This window comes from Platalea leucorodia (assembly GCF_965183815.1).
Source record: "Platalea leucorodia genome assembly, chromosome: 4".
Lineage (NCBI taxonomy): Eukaryota > Metazoa > Chordata > Aves > Pelecaniformes > Threskiornithidae > Platalea > Platalea leucorodia.
Window position 1 is genome coordinate 5,525,065 of NC_138826.1, and position 19,830 is coordinate 5,544,894.

A 19,830-nucleotide genomic window follows, 5' to 3' on the forward strand; every position below is an offset into this window, starting at 1 on the left:
TGTAGTAGAATCAGTTTCTAGCAAAAATCTCAACATTAAAACACTGTTCAGTTGTATAGTATATCTCCTGATATACCACGTTTTCTATAACAACAGAGATGGCTTGTTTCTTTTAGACTCGGATACATTATCTACAGAGTTTCTTTCCATTGCTAGTGTCCCTGTATGAGGTGACTTTTATAAACTACCTGAACGGGAAAGTAACGCAGCTACTAAGTGTTGAGAGGTGGGATCCGGATCCCAGCTTTGATACGGTTGGACCTGAGACAAGGCTCAGAGCAAGGCACAGGAACTGTCGGCAAGGCTGGCGTGCGGGGGGTCCCCGGCGGCACGCTGCCGAGAGGACGCACCAGGAGGTAGACGGGCTCCAGACTTCCCAAGAGGTCAATCTACATTCTCATTTTCACAGCAGCGTAGGAGTAGAGGTGAATAAATTATGTCTGTAAATAACTGAATTCACTTCTCTTTGGCCTGCAAGTAAGGCTACACTTCAGAAGAGTCCTGTTCTCTGATGCTGTTATAGATTTAATCTAACAAGAATTGAACTTCAAGCTTCTGATTTAAAAAAAAAAAACCGAGGTGAGGTAGAAGAGGCACAAATACAGCCAGCAGCAATTAGCAAAATAAGGGGATATTACAAAATCTGTGTTCAGTGCCTCTTAGCATCAAGTCTTTTCCAGAGGTGTGTGCTTTCGGAAGGTGTTTTGGCTGCACAAGGAGAGGACTGGAGGGTTGCAATCTTTACTTTTTTTCAGACCAGTTACTTGTCGGAATCGGTTGAGGGCTCCCAAGCAACTTTTCAGACAGCTGGTCTAGGTGGGACTGTGGGTCGTTGGGGTCCGGAAGGAACTGCAGGAAACTGGGCTTGTACTGGCTGCCTGAAGTGTGGAAAACACACTTCATGAGGTATTTTATGACTTGAGACAACCGGTATTTCTAAACTGGTTCTTTAACATTTTTAAACAGTTGCTAGCATTGATACATATATTTAACTCTCTCTGCCCCTCCCTCTCCCTAGTAGCATTTACACGTCCCATTATGCTGCTTTCTATACAAGCAGAAAAACAGCATTTCTCCTTCAAGCATTTAATCTATTTTATCTCACATGATGCTGCATGAAAAATCCTCCTAAGCAGGATGTGAGACATTAGGAACTTCACTTACAATGATACAGCAACGTAAACATAGCAAACATGAAGTGAAGAAGGTTTTAAATACTACAGACCTTGGACCAGGGAAATCCGGTACCTTAAAAAGATCGGGACTCGATGTGGCAGGCTGGAAAAGATGTCGCAGAAAATCAAGTTAACAGAAACCACGGATTTCAAAGTGTGGCTATTATTCAGTATTAATGTAGTGGTATTTTAGAACTAATTTTCATTTCCTGTGATGTTCTTCATATTCTCCTGCAACATTTTGTTTTGATAATTTTTATTTTTTTTTATCAGAACTAGACCCACAGCCTGGCTAAGCATCTTCTGTGGTATTTGGCCGCAGAATTCAGAGTTCAGTCTTTGGCTGCTCCGCTAAGTAGCGGCCTGTTCCATCCCATACTATTCACAGCCTGAGTTGACAGGGCAGGCAATAAAGCTCGTACTTACCCAAACAGAAATCCTGTCTGACACATTATAAATTGTTTTAAATACTTGGGAATTCAGATGGTTTCAATGTGTCAAAAAGCCACAAAGTCATCAGTAACTATATTAGAGAAAAGGCACTGTATCGTTTGGATTGCTCAACATGAAATAATGCAAGTATGCATCTACCTTACCTGGTTATTTCTTGGGTTATGACTTGGTCTGTTATTTTGCTTTGGTTGCTGCACGTTGTTATCCCTGAAATAAAAACCACGTCATCAGGCAAATCCCCATTGGGTTTAACTGCCTTCAGGGATGCGGTGTTTTTCAAGGGACGAGGCTGCAGCTCAGAGATCTGGATTCTGTTTCTGACTCCACCCCTTTCTGCCCTTGGCAAATAATTTCAATGCGCTGTGCCCCTGTGTCCATGCAATACGATTATCAATAACAATTAGGAAAGTGCAATGTATTTTGGGGAAAACTGCTTGAGAACCGACAGCTGGAGTATCTGGATTAAACTACCTCATAGCAGGGTACTGGCTATTAAACTCCCTACCACTACTACTAGCAGGGAAGTCTTTTCTTTTGGGAGGTATAGAATTCTTTGTATAGATAAAGCATCTAACTGGCTTGCTAAATTAATCTGGAGCATGCTCTCAAGTGTTGAAATACACATTATAGTAAGTGAAATACCTGTGTGGTCTTCTACTTTTCCTGCAAAACTTTCTTTTTATTGCATCGCGCTTAATTACCGCTAATACAGTAAGGATTACTATTGGCAACACAAGGAGGAAAAAAATAAGTAGACCATCCCGAAGTGATGTATCTAGAGAAAAAGAATTGAAATCATGTAAGATAGTAATCTCGTTTAACCTTATATTAAAGCATTTCTTTCTGCTAAGAACACCTTTCTGTTGTAAAAACTACAATCTTCAAATTATTATAGATTAAAACTAGTAACTCCACTGAAATTTATAAAATGCTATGATCAGAAAAGTAGGATTGGCCTTATGTTATCACACGTTCTTTCTGCTTTACCCACCCCCTGTTGTATGACAGGCAGCCTTTTTCCTTTGCCCTATATTTTTTTTAAGAATTCTAAAGCAGCCAAATTCATTTTGTATTTGCTTACCCACAATTGATCTGCATGTCTTCTTTGTCTTCCTAAGCTATGAATAAATACAAACCATTTGCATGGTCTCTCAGTGTGAAGGCCAGCAAAATCTGCTCCATTTTCCCTTTGCAGAATTTCATGGCTCTTACGCGAGCCAACCACTGCTTGCTGCGTGCACCTCCTTAACCCCTCTCATTTCTGTGAGACCCTTTCCATATATAAAGGCTGCTGGTTTCATTCTCAAGCTATAGCCTTCCTCTATGACATCCATTTTGTCAGAACTCTGTTTTAAATACCTAAGTAAATATCTAAATATCTAACTATTTAAAAAAAATGTAACAGTAATTCTAAGCAACTAATGTATTGCTTTTTATCTCAGACAAAATAGAGGTCAAATTCTCCCTTGGACCAACTTCCTTGATGTCTGCAAACCTACACATCAGATAATAATGTTTGTTCTTCAAGTCAGTCCATGATTAAGTGTCCCATGCAGTAGAAAAAAAACAGGTGAAGAGAGACTGAAAAAACCCTGTTATTAGTAGATTATTTTGTCAGACACGGGGGGCAGAAGGAAGGCCAGTTTCAGTATCTTACCTATGTGAGCTGGACCACTGTCAACGCTGCCGCCGTAGCCTGGCCGGTTACAGTGCGGCGGCGCCCATCCAGAATTGCAGTGGCAGTTCCCGTTGTTGTTACACACCTGCACCCCATGCAACAGGGATTAGTCACACGAACAACGCCTTTCTGCAAGCGGCCACTTTCAACCTCCAGTATATATTTGGAGTTACACATTAAGAATTGCACGTGGAAACAAGAAATATTGCTTAGTATTGCTTGGGAACAAGCTCTCCCCCTCCATAACATCCCAAAACGCTGAGTGATACTGACACCAGAAGTTAATCCTCTGTAGAAGTTAACCTTTGGTTTGTTATTTGCCTGCAATAGATTACAGTCCAAAGAACTTCTCAGTTTTACAACCCTTGGACTCCATTTAGATTTTTCACAGAGACATATATAAATCAGGAATCACTAGGCTGTCCTCCTCAAAGGAATATTTTCCTTTTACAATTCAACAGCTCAGTAATATTAGCAAATTCCCTAGGGAAATTCAGAAGAAATATCTCTCAATGTTAGTGCTCAGAGGTTTCCAGTATACTGGCAACGTGAATTACAGATAAAAAAGTGGACTTAACTTTTAATACAGATCAGAAAAAAACAAAGCCATCTGGCTGGTTATTGCTTTTATGCAGGGATTTTGCACCTATCTCTGTCTTCTAGAAACAGGGCATGAAAACACCATCTACTCACCCCATTATCGTTACACTTCTGCTTTACATCACAGCTGTAGCCCAGATGACTTGCATTAACACATTCAAAACCTAGACAGGCCTGGAAAAAGTAATTAAAGTCTTTCAAACACGAAACTTCAAAAAATCCCATGCTTTTATAAATATACTGTATAAATGTATATGTTTACAAGTCTACAGCTTTTACTTAAATGTCAAGAAAAAGGGCTGTAGAACATTCAGTACTTCACAATTTTATAGCTGTATTTGTCTCAGATTTTCTTAAGTCTGTGGATGCATGTTGGTGGAGTAATTGGAGTAACTGATAATGTAGTTCACTGATTTGTAGCATCCCAGTTTTTGAAAGGCTAATTAATTGTTTGTATGTGTATATATCTCAAAAAGCAGATTTTTTTATTATATTATGGCATACAAATAAGAGAGCTATGTAATGCTTTTGAAAGTTAAGAAGTTTCCAGCAGGTGGAATATATTCTGTAATGCTGCTGTGGTTCATTTTACCTTCTTTTCTCCACAGGCTGTTCCGTCATGAACTTGAGCAGGATCAGGGACATCTGATCCCAAGTCAAAGTCAGAAGACCAGCATAAAACCCCAGATGCGTTATTGACAACACTCCAAGCAGGAAGGTTTTGAAGACTAACAGATGTGCACTGGAGCTTGCCGCACAGACTATGCCTGTATTGAATGAATGACACTCAGAGACAAGGTGAACACAAAAAAAAGCAAGTATCAGTGCAAATACACCATCCAGTCAAACTTTTTAGCTTGCATTTCAAGAAAATATTCTTCTAAATCTCATGCTCTAAGAGTTTGTAACAGAATATATTTTTTACATTGAAGATTTTAGGGTTAGCTTTTATTTGCTGGTGACTTACTGAACAGGACATTTCTTGTACGCTCCACCTGTCATTCCGCAGTTTCCAAACCTATCTCCTTTAATATTCGCTTTTTCAAAGCACACATCAGGTGCTTTTCGTGCCCCTGTACAAAAAATAGTGAATCTTAGTAAACCACTACACTGTCTTAAAAATATGAAAAAGAAAACTTGGAAATGTCTCTTAGGAGGCAACAAGTCTTTTTACATTAAATTATAAACTTACCTTTTCCATATATAGATTCACATTGTGAATCAAAACTCTGGCATACTCCATAGTAGCAATATGCCTTCATGTTGTCGCATGGGTAACCATTCATGATATAAACGTCGTCGGGACAGTAGGCATTGCTTCCATTGCAGTATTCGGGTAGATCACAGAAATCCGTTTTTGATCTGCACTCTGTTCCTGCCACTTTAAACTAGAACCAGAGAGGAACGCCACCCTACTTTTATTCTGCAATAGCGGAAGTTCTAACATGAAACAATGCAGCTGGGAACCTTTTGTGATTTTAAGGAAGACAAAATAGTTTTTCAGATTATTATCTAACGAATATCCAAAACTTCCCTCAGTTTCATATGGTGTAGCTATAAAGGTTATGAGCTGAGCCTGCAGAGGACTTGGGTAGATTGTACAAATGTGCACACAAGTACAAATTAAAAAGCAGAAACTTGGTCTTGCATAATGGAGATCACTACTACTGAGTCCCTTGATTGCTCCTGCCTCCTACGAGGGATGACATAGAGGTGACATTCCATTTCTAAGCTACTGGCCAAGAGTTGTTAGACACAAATTCTCTGCTTGCATGCTCTCTGCTGGTGCATGTGGTTTGATAACGTGAAGATTTGTCAAGAGTACTATGATAGCTCTTTTCAAACATTAAAAAATACTAGTAAATAGTATTTAGCTTAATAAAACATAGCCTACCTTGCAGTTTTTGCAGCAAAGTCCTTGAGCGCATTGCGATCCAGGTGTGAGTCTGCAGGTTGCAGCATCACAGCAAGGGTTAGTACATTCCTGAAAAACAACCATGGGCACGGGGACACAATGTTTTCTCCTTGCTACATAGCTAGGAAAGTACTTCTTCAGACCAAGTGCACAGACAAACCCGACTAAATACACCGTGTCTCTTGCATCTTCTGAGGTCGACAGCCTTCTGCTCTAACAGAAACCAGCATACAGTTTGGCTGTATTTTTTTACCAGAAGTCATCAGAAAGACATCTGTTTTGATGTGCTGTGGCACAGGGGTATAGGATAGGTTTACACTTTAAATGGACACTAAAAGAAGCAGAATGCTTTGTTTTTTAAATAACACTTCTTATCACCCCTCCTCTCATCTTATTTTTCCACTACACTAGCAGTATGATGTAGAGAAAGGTTGGTATCTTTTCACGATGTAGAAGGCGGCCTATACGATGGAACCTGAGTTTCCTGACAGCCTTTCAATTTCTTGGTGTCTTTTTTGAGACACCTTTATTTTCTAAAGAATGAGTCAATAGATCCCCTTATTTGAGGGACATTTTGACAATGCAAATTTGACCAACAAAAGTAATTTTGTTGTGGGTGAAGTTTAAGGGTTACAGTTAGGAAACCTGTAAGTGCTCTGCAGGTGAGTAGTCTCTTTTATGTAACAGAAATATTCATGTTGCTAAAACCAGCACAAAAACCAATGGCGTTTCCACATACTCTGCACTGAAATGCTCTTCTTTCTTAGGCATTGGCTCAAAGTTCTGTGAAGTCCAGTAGCCCTTAACTGAGTTCATATCAAGATCAAAGTATGATTTTAGGCTTTTTCTAAAATTTGTCTTCATATTGCGTGCAAAAATGTAAATTTACAAGGAAAACTCCTCAGACATTAATGCAAATTAGGTATACCGAAAGGCCAGTGTTTACACCAAATATAACACACCACACCACACCACACCGCAAGTATCCAGTTGAATTTCATTCATTACCTGCGGTTTGCCACAGTCACATTCTTCATTGTTATCGACCACATTATTACCACAGACAGGTTCCTTGTAAACATTACTTGTTTTGGGAGGATTTCTAAGACAGTTGCCACCTCCATTTAGAATAAGGTTCTCAAAATCATCAGCACTGCAGGTGCTGAAATTCCTGGATCCACTGGAAAACATAATATTATTTTTTTTATTATAAATATTTTGCTTACAGGAAAAAATACAACTCAAGCCCTTAAAATATTCTCAATCTATAATAAATACCATGTTTCATAGCGTTAGGAGATCATGAGATACTTAATTTTTACTTTATTTTGCACTAGCGTACTGTACTAGAAGTTAAAAACACTATATATAACATAAATGCAAGTACTTTCAGAAGAGATCATCAGATTATCCATCCTGGTATCCTATATGAAACAGGCTTCAGCAATTCCTTGTCTGTACTGAGTCTAAAAATGCTTGATTAAAAAATAATTTGCAGAAAGACATTCTCCTTAACTTGGAGTCCCTAAGAACTCAGAAATGCAGCTTCTTATAGTAGTTTCTTCCAGTGTTCAATTACCCTGATTTATTAATACAAATGTGGGTAGATAAAATAATATGATCTTAAGGGGAAGCCGAAGAACAAATGAACTGAAAGAAATCTAGGCTGATAATTTTTGTTTAAATTAACTGTTAAGAGAATCTGTGTGAAGGATGCATGTTTGCACAAACTCAGCGAATATATGTAAAGCAGGGTAAAAAAAAAAAAAAAAAGCAACATACTATCATTAAAAAAAAAACAATTAAGAAAATCCAAATAAGTTTTTAGGAATGCTACAAATAAATAATGACTGGATTGGAAGACAGGTAACATTTCAAATAAATTAAAATGATGTCAGGACCTAAGTCAGTGAATTCACCTCTGTGGTTAAACTTTTCAAACAACTCCCCATTCACAAAAGTTCTTCAAGATTCATGGGAGTTTCACAGCTTATAAGGCATAGTCACTGCAGGTAAATAACAATTATTAAAATAAAAGAACGGGAAATCTTACTTGTCTGTGCTGTGCATAATATAGGATGCAGGACACCTTTTATCGTCATGTTTCATTCCGAGATTATGCCCCAATTCATGTGCAACTACGGTAGCATGACGTAACACATTGTTATGATTCAACTAGTAAAAAGAATCAGTGTTAAAAAAATATAAAACTAAAGACATTGCTAAGTTTCTACCTAAGGATTTATTCAAGCCGCAAGTCTCTCGGAGGCTATGAAGACAGAATACTAAATTGTATTGCAAAGCGAAAGCAGCAAGACCAGACAATTTGTCACTGCTTTTTCAGCAGGGCCAGATCCTGCCGCTCTTCCTATTTCTTCTGTTAGGATCATATTCTGAATAATGACACAGTTAATCAGTCATGACACTGATTTCAGTGGAGTCTTCAAAGACAAAAAGACAAAGATTGTTAAAGAACAAAATCTGCCTCTAAGATTGTCCATGATGTTGTGGCACCCACGTTGTAAGGACAGGAACCTCTCGAGATAGTGGTGCTGCCCCAAGGGTGAAGGAGAAAAAACTAGTTTCTGGCTAATTTTGCCAATTTAAAATTCTTGCTGGTTTACAGCCTCATTGTGGAGAATTCCTGACACTTTAGAATAGAGTGCATTATGTTCACTGTCTATCCATGTAAAGAATCAAAAAATACACATTATTTTGTAGCTGCATTTCCATCCCCAAAACACTGTGGTTATGAACCTTAACGGTACAAGAATGGGCTTTTCTTATACAGCCTTGAGCTAGCTGAATTACAAAAAGGTGATAAAAAATTATTTCAGGACTAAATCAGCCAAATGGACTGGAATGTAATGAAGAAAGAAATTGGACAACACTTTTTTTTTTTTAAATATAAGTATAAAAGTGTGCACAAGTCTTTACATCAGAAATCCCATGAAAGAAACTGTACCATTCCAAGACCTGAGTGACTTGACCAAATAGGTCAACAAATTGCGCATTATTTATTTAGGATGTTCTGGAAGGTACCTCTGTGGAAGCAATGTCTGGCAATAGCAGTAGCTACAACTCTGGGTTCTGTAAACGCACAGGGGAAAGCCTTCAATTGTTCAGGTACCTCTTGGTCTCACTAGCAGCATATCTATGATATTTTAGCAGTTTCTGTGCTAGTTTCTTCCAATAAGCACAACATTGCGTACTTACAGTGCTGATGGACCCTCCCTGGACTTGTGAGCAGACGGTACCTACAAAAGCCATTCCAATGGATCCACCGTAAGAGCTTCTCCCTCTGCAACAAAAACAGTTTGAAGGTGTTGTTGAAAGAGGGGCTGAAAGTTCATAATTTCTACTAAAAGACACTGATAAGTCTGAAACAAATACGGCAAGTCAAGAGTTGGTCTTCTTAAAGTCAAGAAGAAATTTACCATCATATCAGCGTTTCACTGTAATACATAACGAACATCCGAATAACAGAACTTGAAAATAATGACCAGTCACCTAAATCTGCTGTGTCAGTGCTTCTGAGTTCACAGAATCACAGAATGGTCGAGGCTGGAAGTGACCTCTGGAGGTCATCTGGTCCAACCCCCCTGCTCAAGCAGAGTCACCTGGAGCTGATTATCTGTAAAGAATTCATTACACTTTCTTCACATTTTTCCAGGTTAAAACAGTTTGGAAGTTGAGTGAATTTTACTCTAGTTACATTTTCATTCATACACAACCCCAAAATCATATACATTAACAACACTGGCAGTTTTAACACTGAAGGAACACTTACATTATGAGATGGCTAACATCATTTCGTGCTCGTTTAAGAAGATCTTTCTGTCTCCAAGAAACAAATCTACTCAGTACATCTCCAGCTGAACCATCCATTACAGATATGTGGTTTGTATCTGTCCATATCTCTAATCCAACCAAAACAATCTGGATATTTAATGCTCTATACATCTGAAAAAAAAAAAAAAAAAAAGATAATTACTGTCCATCAGTCTGTGTCAACTGAATTATGAAAGATTACATCACTGCTACTGTAAACATTAAGCTGAACATAATGACTGAGACATAACTTTAGTTTCTTTGAATAATTAATGTTTGATGTGAGGAAAGAATATATGACTGAAGGCAGTCTACTGTTGACAGTTGGCGAAGCTGGAAGGACCACGTTCATTCATTTCCTTAGCTAATTGTCTTGAGGAGAAATTGGGAACAGATGATCAGAGAGCTTACGGAATTGCTCACAGCACTGACAGTTTGCTTAATAAAAAAGAACTACACACATGAGAAATACTCTTCCTGGAAATGTAAAACCTACTGGAGGCCTCACATTCCTGGAGCAGCCAAAGTCTGGGAGCACAGAGAAGTGGTTTAAAAACATCTCGCATCTCTCTCTCTGTCTACACCTCTATAAGACTTGTGCATACATTCATGAGGTGCCTTAAATGTGTTACAAATTGCTGTATAACTTCCAAGTACAGTTTCAGAATATAATCGTTCAGATTTACTGCATTAGCTATTCTTTTGAAAACTATGATCAAGTAGAAACTACTGAATCTCAGCAACTTATCTGACCTACCCCATCAACGTAATTAATCAGCTCAACCGTTTCCTTTTGCACCGCAGCAGAATCCGATTTCTTCAGCAAAAACTGTAACATACCATATGAGAATATCAGAGAAAAAATTTAATGTTTTAATAAAATGTAATAAAATGTCTGCAGCATTAGATGAAATCATTACCCTGTTGTTATCCACAACCACAAATAATTCCACATAGCTTTTCTGTGGCAGCACAGCTCGCTTCTTCTGCAAATTAGAAAGCACAATAAGTTAACATAATGACTAATGAGTTCAAGGTCTTTTTTTACTTATCTTTCTCATGATTTTCATTTCATGGATTTATGAAGCAATGATGCGTTTTTTTAATGTGGCCTATCAATTTGCCTTAGATTTCCACAAAAATATCTGTATGTCAGTAATTCACTTCTGCTCAGACACTGGGATGCATAAGCTGAATGGCAGCTTCATGCCTTTCACATCATACCCACAACTGTCTTGGGCAGAGCTCTGCTCTTCTGCTAAAAGATGGCTTCACGCTATATTAAATGCCCATTGTGCTGTTCTTCTCTTTCAGGATTTCCTTAGCAGTACTCCCACCAGTCTGGGGGCCATGAAAATGAAGGCAACAAGGAAGTGGCCTGCCAGACCAAACCCACCTGCAATGACAGCATGCCAAAGCAAGAGCTCTGGAGACCCTTGGCTGCTGGAACAGACTGAGGAGAAGGCTTGGACTCAAGAGAAAAACAGAAAGGTATTTACCCTCAAAAGCTTTTCCCTGCTAGAAGTACTGTTTGATAAAAACTCATATTTCACAGACTGCTTCACGAACATCTTCTCGTGATGAAGGCTGCCATTCAGCACTCCACATTGGAAGGGGATACCCTGCGTATCTTCTAACTGGTAAAACACGTGTTCAAATGCGCTGGATGTGTTGAGCGGCTCCATTCCATACCATTTGCCACCAATGTAGAGAATACCTCTAATAATCATAAAAGAATGAAAAATTATGCCACAATTTTTCCCTCGTGGTTATGACTAGGTCAGTGAATGACAGCTGCATACTTAAAAACTGTTCATACCACTATGTTGAAATAAATTATTATCTTAAATTACCTTAATATAGGGGGTAAGTTCAAATGCCCAACAGGATCTCAAAGGACAAAACAGGACTTACTTAAAATACTTGATCGTACACAAGCGTGGGTTCCTTGAATCAGTTAGCGGGACAGCCAAATTGTTACTAAATGGGTCTGGATTGTGGGTACAGAGCTGATGCAAAGGGTCTCTTTTAGTCCTTATCTCTAGTCTCACTCCTAGCCCCATGCAGCTAAAGTAATCTAGCGTTTTAGAAAAAGATATCTTCTAAGACAGAAAGAGAGGCTAAAAGCAATCACCAGGGTGTTTATGAGGGCAACAGCAGTATTGCACTGCTGAGTGCAGCTAAGTATAAAGATTTTGCGTTTGTCCATGGCTCAGAAACACCGGGTACGTGCCCATTTGCTGTACCAGAATCTTTCAGAAGCCATTATCTTATTCTCCAGAATCTCAGAACTATATTTAGAACAAGAATTCTCTAGTTAATATCTTGTGAAAGAAGAGCCTCAAAAATGTGAGTGAAAGGTAACCAAAGGATTTGAATCTGTGTTAGGTTGCAGAACAGCCAAAATGAAATATCTGTTCTGCTTAGTGAGATCCAGCGTTACCTGAAATACCAGTATGTTGACCATTTTATGCTTCATTTAAAGGAATGCCAGGAAATTTCACTATTCATTGTGCGTGGCATCGCACTGTGATACTACACACAAAAGCTATGTGGGTGAACTTTATCCCATTTGCCTCTTCCTGCTTGTGAAAAAAAAAATCAGACTGAACAAGGTTACTACAACCAACAAGTATATCCAAAGCCCAGCTGAAGAGCCGAGCTCAGTGAACACAGGGGAGCATGGACACACTCTAAGCAGATTATGAATATCTGTACAATTTGCTGTGCATGCCATCTCATTTTGCCAACTCACATGGGCTGATTCTGTGGGGAGAACGCCACCATCTTTTATGCATTAATCTGGCCCCTTTACGTTTCTCAAATAAACATGATTTTCTTGTATTCGAAACATAAAAAAATGTTTCAAATTTGGTCAAAACTTTTTCCACAGAAATGGATTTTCTTTTGAAACATGCCATTCATAAGACAGAATGTTCACAGGCGTGTGTTAAGTTTAGCAAAAGCTTCATCAGCGTTTCTTCTAGAGAGGTAGCTCTGGTCAAGACATTCGCATCAAGTCATAGAGGCCTCAGTTCATGCCCATGTTCTGTCTATGTTTGGATTATGCTCTCTCTCATGGTATCTTTTTCTGTGAAGGAATTTTGGAAAAGGGGAAAAAAGTGGTAGTTGAGGGAAGATGTAAAACCTCTAAAGAGTTTCAGCTTCATCAAAAGGCAAAATATAAAAAAATTGCAAGATAGGATGGTGTTCTCGCTCCAGCTGTATGATGAATAGCAACTGGTTTTTTTACTGTTTTACTTTGGTACTGCACATGAATTATTCTGAAGTAAAAAGCAAGAGGTGATACCTGAGGCCATTGCATGTGCTAAGAGCAAGCATTGAGTCAGCAATTCCTTCAACAGTGCCATGATAATAACAGTGTGTCTGAAATGCAACAAAACCACATAATTAATGACAAAATAAGGCTGTTGCCTTCAAATGCAAACTTATTTTCTAACCAACTTTTTTATTTGCATGACATTAAGGCTGGCTGTTACAAATTTACACAGTTCCCTATTCTAAAAGTAATCCCAATCTTCTTGGAGCATTACGCTACTGGACATGAGTAACTACAATAGCATTTGCTCCCTTGGTTCTAGAAAACAACCAGCTTTTTAGTTTAACCCATCACTGCCTTTTAGCAAAATCTTTTCATCTACATTGCTCATCTTGTCCTTAAAGAGACTCCTCTCAAAGGCTGATCTCTCTCCCATGCACAAAGCACCCAATTAAGTCTCACTGAGCTTACATGCAGTTGAAAGTTGAAATTACATTTGTAAGGTTTGTTTGATTCCGGACCTCAAAACTATAGAGCTCTGATGCTGCCATTGTACCTTTAATTGCATACTATGCAAAGGCAACCTGATCAGGTAGCTCAAATTCAGTCTGGGCATAATCTCCTGGCATCTCCTTTCACACCTTGGAAAACAGGGATGCTGTATCACCACAAACAGCCCACTGCCTCATAAGACACAGAACCTTATGTTTCGTATCAGTGGTAACTGTTAAACAGAAATGCCACAAAAGTGAAAATTCACAAAAGCCTCTTTCCCAGCAAATATATTTTTCTTCTGTAGATACTTTATGTGCACCACTTGCATTTTCCCCTCCACTGCCAAAAATGTAACCAATTTTCACTGTCCTATTATAGAGATACGAAGACACTCAGAATTAATGGTTGTGCATTCACTTTTGCTTTGAAAATATATTTAGATGCATACACATCCCTGTTGTCATCCACAGTTCTATCAAATTGTTAGTATGGCTTCAATCCATATAGCTTGGCTTCCCTGGTTTGAGGAAACTCTTGCACAAAAGGGGAATTTTATTATGTACAATACCTTGTGTTTTGATCGTGTTGCCTCCAGTTTCCCATTTTCCCCATATGTATATAGCATAAAATCTTCGCTAACAAGCTTTCTGGAAACAAAAATAAACTACTGCTCTTTTAACAGTCTAGAAAGCAAGAAATAAGTCAAGAATCCTAGTAAGTACTACATTCTGTTAGCAGCACATTCGTGCTAAATTATTATTAAAATCCACGGACATGAAACAAAAGACCTCAAAAATGAGTTGCATTACTTGGAAAATAAATTATTTTGAAATATTTTAACTAAAATATCCGTAGAGTAGGATCTGAACAGACTATGTTATATCAGGGCCTGGACTATTACAGGCTCAGGAATGAGTTAAAACAGTAGTAGACAAATTTCTTCAAGTAATAGACAAATTTTTTCTTCACAGTGCTGACAACCTTCCCCTCTCATAAAGAACTAAGTTTACACTGAATTCTAATTTCCATAAGGATTTTCTGAAACCTATTATCATGTGGTGCTAATAAAAAAATAATCAAAATAAATTTCCGCACAACTAGAAAAAATATTATTCCCTTCTATTTGCAAGCTAGTACCATAACAGAGACACTATTTAACAGTAGTTTTGTAATTACTACAAACTGCCATTGAAGTGGTTTCTTCTGAATTTTTTCAGTATAAAAATCTTCTATGTATTTTTATACTCTGCATACTATATGCAACTAAATCCCAAGATGGAATGATTTCTTAGAACACTCTACCACATACTTATTTTTCTGCAGTTTTAGGAGGTATGTTCCATTTCTGGTTTTAATTGAGTAAGAAAGGTTGTCATCTGAATGCTCCTGAAAACAGAACAAAAGATATCCCTTAATTAGGTGATTTTCTACTTGGTTGTGTCAGTTCCATGTTTTCTTTGACAGGAGAAGTCCAACTACTATGTATGTCTTAAGTATTTACCAGATTTACCAAACACACATGCCTAACCCTCAAGCCTTTCAAAGTCTCAGCAGCACACTCTCCGTTCTTTCCTATGGAAAGTTTAAATTCTACTAAGCTAAGAAGACCGAATGAAAAAGTACGCGAACTACAGAAGAAATTAAATATGTCTGCTATAAGAGATTTGTAGAGGGAATGTAGAAGATATAAAGTCTACAGAAAAATGAAAATGTAAAATATGTGGTATTAAAAGAACAAAAAAGAAGTGTTAGTAAAGCTCCACCTAGACTGCCGCGCTATAGTTTATAGGGTCAGGAAGAGGTGGTCCTCAGACGCTAGTGGAGAGGAGGTAGATGAAGGTGGATGAAGGTGGCCAGACTCGGTTCCCCAAGAAGGGCACAGCCCATGTATGCACTCTTTGCCCAGCCACCACATCGTGTTTCGTGACACTCCTTATGTAAATCATCGCCAGCTGGATGAACGACTCGCAGGTTCTTCCTTCCTTAATTGGTTTGCGCAAAGATGACTAATGCTATTTCGTGAACAGTTACTTCAGTAATGGAACTCGGTATCTGGAACAAAGTGTAAGTTACCTCAGAACTGAAGAATTAAGGCTCAGATCTTCCTCTTTTAACTCATTCATTTAACCTGTGTGACTCTGGGGGGCCATTTCTACAAAGTGAGCGTCAGCCCTTTGGGTGCTACATGGCTGAAATCCTCTGGTTTTCCAAAGACCGGGTACAATGAGCAACAGAACATCTACAGCACGGATGTTAGTTCAAGTTCGAGTTCAACATCTAACCTGACCCGGAGGAAATGGAAATATTCTTCCTGTTCCTTCCCACTCTGTTAACAGAGACTAGAAGTTTGAAAGGCGTTGACTTACAGGGTAGTCACAGACCTTTGTGGGAACAAATTTACTCTAAACTAGTTGAAAACACTTAAGAATCTGAAGAGATAGTGCACATTTCTTTACAAAAATAATCTATATATACTATACATTGTGTGTGTGTGTGCAATATAGGCCAATATTGTGAAAAACAGCAACATGAGAAGAAAAAAATCAGGTAGAATAACAAACCTCATGAAAAAATGGGTGATGTTTCTCCCTGTCTGTCAGACTTCGAGGAATAATTATTTCTAACGTAGAAAGTCTGGATGTCTGTTCAGAAGATACACCTAAAAATAAAGTTTGAAATTTCTAAAGAATCAGAAAGGATAAGTAACGCATTATGTTGGCATCTGCACAGTGGTGATTGCGGAAAAACCATTCTGATCAGGCCATAAATGGAGAAAGTAATTTTACCAGTGCGGGACCTGACTGCCCATGCTCAGCGTGGTCTATTCCGACCCTGACAGTTCTTGGGTTATGCTGGGAAAGTCGCAGAAATCAAGATTTTCATTCATGGCCAAGTTACTCTTCATTTCTGAGTGTTTAAACTAAATATATGTGGCCTCATTCTCTGCAGAAACGCTGTTTGGACTGTATTCAAGGTTACACCACCCCAAACACAACCGATGTAAAGTGCTAAAAACTGCAAATTTGAGCACAAGTTTTCTTAAACAGGGTGTCCAAAACTGGCTGGCAATCTTGGCTTTAACTCTTGGTCTTAGTTACTTACATTATAAACTGGGATAATATCTCAAATTTTTCACATTCCTTCATATAGACAATATATGAATTTTTTATATTTGGAAAAAAAAAAAAAAAAATCCCTCAACCAGTATAACAGTAACGTAATAGAGAATCCCAAGAACAAGAAAAATAAAAAAAAAATCCCTTCCTGTATTCACTGCATACTTTGATGGTGATGAAGAAGTAGTTTAGGAATGGTCAAACTGATTTAAAAAAAGTAACTTCAGATTAAATCTGGGGTCTTCTGAAGCACACAAAGAAAAACTATCAAATGATTTAAACACAGTCTTAATTCTCACATATTCTAACCTGGATTATTAACTTTGCCTGTCATTTTTGAAACATTTTTTCTTCCATGACCTACACTTTCAACCTGATGTACCACAGAAAATTTACGCAGCTGCCTTCTCCGTCCTCCCATCTGTCCCCTCACAGTAATTTTTGAAGTCGCTGGCCAGTTAAAATCAACTGTGCAAGAGACGCTAACATCTCCAATAGAATTAAGTTCCTTCAAGCTTTGTGAAATCACCCCGTCGGTGCCAGGAAGCCTGTGCTGATCTGTCACCCTGCGGCAGGGCTCCCTAGGAGTGGCTGGGGGACGTAGAGCACAATTGGTTTGAATGGTGAATCCAGAGCTTGCTAGACAGAGAATTGGAGACTATTGTATCTCCGGAAGAATAAATTCAGTCCCTAAATACACCGGGGAATGTTGTTTACTGGTTACAGAGCCATTTGCTGTGCTACCGCCTTCTAGCTACCGTGAGGTCCTGCACTTGCTCATCTTCTCCCTCTCCCTCATGCCTCTACTTCCTTCTCTCCTCTCCCTGATTGAATTAACCACCCCTTCAGCCCCCTCCTTCCATTTCACTCCCTTTGCTCCTATTCCTTTCCCCATGGCCCTGAATGAGGAGTACTTGTCCTTGTCCTCGGGATACGGCCCTGCCACCTGCTGCGTGCGTAATCTTGGTTCACCCCACGGCCTCCTGCCATTGCCTAACGCTGTATTTTGTTTGTCCCCGCGACAGCCAAACCTTTGTAAAAGCTTTGTAGCCTTTTACATCAGAATTATCTCCGGAACATCATGCTAATGCAGGAAGCTAAAGGTAAGAATTCTGCTGAGTATCTGGTTTCAGGTAAACAGGCTTATAAAGACAAAAACAATCTCCAGTGGCTTTTTTAAAAATTGGCTGAACTTGAATTCATCTTGTCTTGTCTCGCCTGCTCGTCAGTCTGGTTTGAGCATTCACCTTGGTCAACAGAGACACAAACATTGCTTTTAAACAGGTTACGGAATCAACAATAACATGGGTTTTAAAAACAAAAGTGTTAATTTTTCTTTTACAAGGAAGCAAAGAGATTTCTTCTCATTTATAGTAGCACAAAGTCACCTTCAGCCTCCCACGTTTCTGTGAAAGGAATTCATAATTGCAAAGGAGCCACAGAATCACCCACTCAAAGCCAGGAGGAGGATTCCTCAGTGTAATGATGATCTCTCACTATTAGATAACATCAGGATTTTTAAAAGCTAGGTGCAGGTAGCATATGTTTAACATTAAAGACTGCCATTCTAATCAAAATGTAGAAGTTGCTGTTAGCAAACAGGTCCGCAAAGAATATCGTCACTCAGTATTTACTTCTGAGTGCTCTTGGTCTCCAGTAATTTTATTACCTAAATCACAAAATCCATTCTGTTTCATGAGTTAAGTGCATGTTGAACTAGCAGTGGAAATGCAGTTCTAACAACTTAAATTTTCACACCTGAAAGCAGGAAACCATCTTTAATGCAAGCCATAAAAATATCACTTTCTAAGAAATATTTCAGGCGTTACATCTAAATCTAAAATCTGAAGCCAAATCATAAATGGAAATGAGTTAATGAAGAAGTAAAACAAAACTGCTGGAATTTCCCTCGCATTTCTGAAGATCAACATCTTTTTCTCCAGTCTTTGCTTTCAATGAGAGTGGCAGTAACTGCAGTTATCACAACCAGTGTCCTGTATGGAAGATGATGTATTTACGTACCTACTACATCCTGGAGGAAAAAACCACAAAGAGCTCAACTATAAAAAGCTTCAACCTGTAATCTTTTCCAGACACTTTTTTTCTTGAACAAGATTTTCTCAACTGGCAGGTCAGCTAATAGCCTAATACCTGGAGAGAGCAGTGACTCGATTTGAAAGGTGCACGTCGTTACGATCAGGACCAGAGAGTACAAGAAGGCTTGGAGAAAATTTCTGAATATGTAACAAAAACTGAAAGCTTACCTTTTATCCAAAAAGGTTTTCCAGTTAAAGTTAGTCCAAAAGTGAACAAAAATAGGCTGTGTTTTAACATGACTAGATTTCCCGGAGAAACTACTACAGCGTTTGAGCAGACACTGTGTACCTGGCTCTTAGCTGCTCTACACGGACTAGCGAGAACCGTCTGCTCTGAAGGTAAACAACAGAAAAAGCACTCCGATACTTCATCTCTGCTAAGGAAACGGGAAGTAAAATTTAATCCATTAGGCTTGCAAAAAAACTGGTTAGACAGCTTAAGGCAAATGAAAAGCAGCACATTCTTAAATGCTGATTGGAGAAAGAGCACCAACCCACACCGGGATCAAACTGGTTTATTCTGAAGGACTTTGATACCACAGTGAGATCATTACGAGATTAGAAGCATAAAATATTGCTACCAACAGATACAATGTTTAGGATGTTTATACTGGCTATTGTCAGCTCCGTAAAAAAACTCTAGTGTAAACCAGCCTACTCTCTGTATTCAGCTTGTTCTTTGTTTTCATTTTTTTGTCTTTACTTTAAAAATATAAAAAATACAATGCATGTGAACACATGGAAATCCCCCAAACAGGGATTTTACCCAGTTCCTTCTATGTTAACGATAGTTCTCCTCACCAAAAGTCCGTAATTTTGTGCAGCTCATCGCTCTTCCAGGATGAGAATAACCTTCCAAGGCATCATGCAACCACATTCTCACCAAAAAAACGGAGGAATTGTGCAATGCATTTCACAAGCATCGAGCACATTTAGAAACTCAAAAAGGAGACTGATACAACACAGTTTTACATTTACATTAATTAATTTTAATTAATTCATTGATCAAAACAGAGCAAATCCATTTTTCCATTGCTAGTGAATCACATAAAACGATGGCTTCAGTGGAAAGAAGCACACGTGCCAACGACATTTGTAATATTAGCTTGCACAAAGCCTGTTCAAGGCCATTTTCCCGTTTTCACAGACCTAACCGAGGTTCCTCAGCCGAGCACCACGGGGAAGCACTCG

General features: G+C 38.6%; 1 protein-coding gene across 1 annotated transcript; it reads right to left on the minus strand.

Annotated features, from left to right (window-relative positions):
* Positions 1 to 799: 799 nt before the first annotated feature.
* On the minus strand, positions 800 to 18,877 carry LOC309588807 (disintegrin and metalloproteinase domain-containing protein 9-like; the record flags this gene model as incomplete). Its single annotated transcript, XM_082308488.1, has 22 exons — positions 800 to 874; positions 1,222 to 1,278; positions 1,772 to 1,835; positions 2,271 to 2,403; positions 3,286 to 3,391; positions 4,000 to 4,080; positions 4,499 to 4,673; positions 4,874 to 4,979; positions 5,099 to 5,294; positions 5,801 to 5,890; positions 6,830 to 7,001; positions 7,875 to 7,996; positions 9,038 to 9,122; positions 9,612 to 9,784; positions 10,410 to 10,481; positions 10,573 to 10,638; positions 11,152 to 11,371; positions 12,963 to 13,039; positions 13,996 to 14,074; positions 14,737 to 14,813; positions 15,989 to 16,086; positions 18,808 to 18,877. The coding sequence occupies 22 exons, from the start codon at positions 18,875 to 18,877 to the stop codon at positions 800 to 802; spliced, it is 2,394 nt and encodes a 797-aa protein (XP_082164614.1).
* Positions 18,878 to 19,830: the final 953 nt, after the last annotated feature.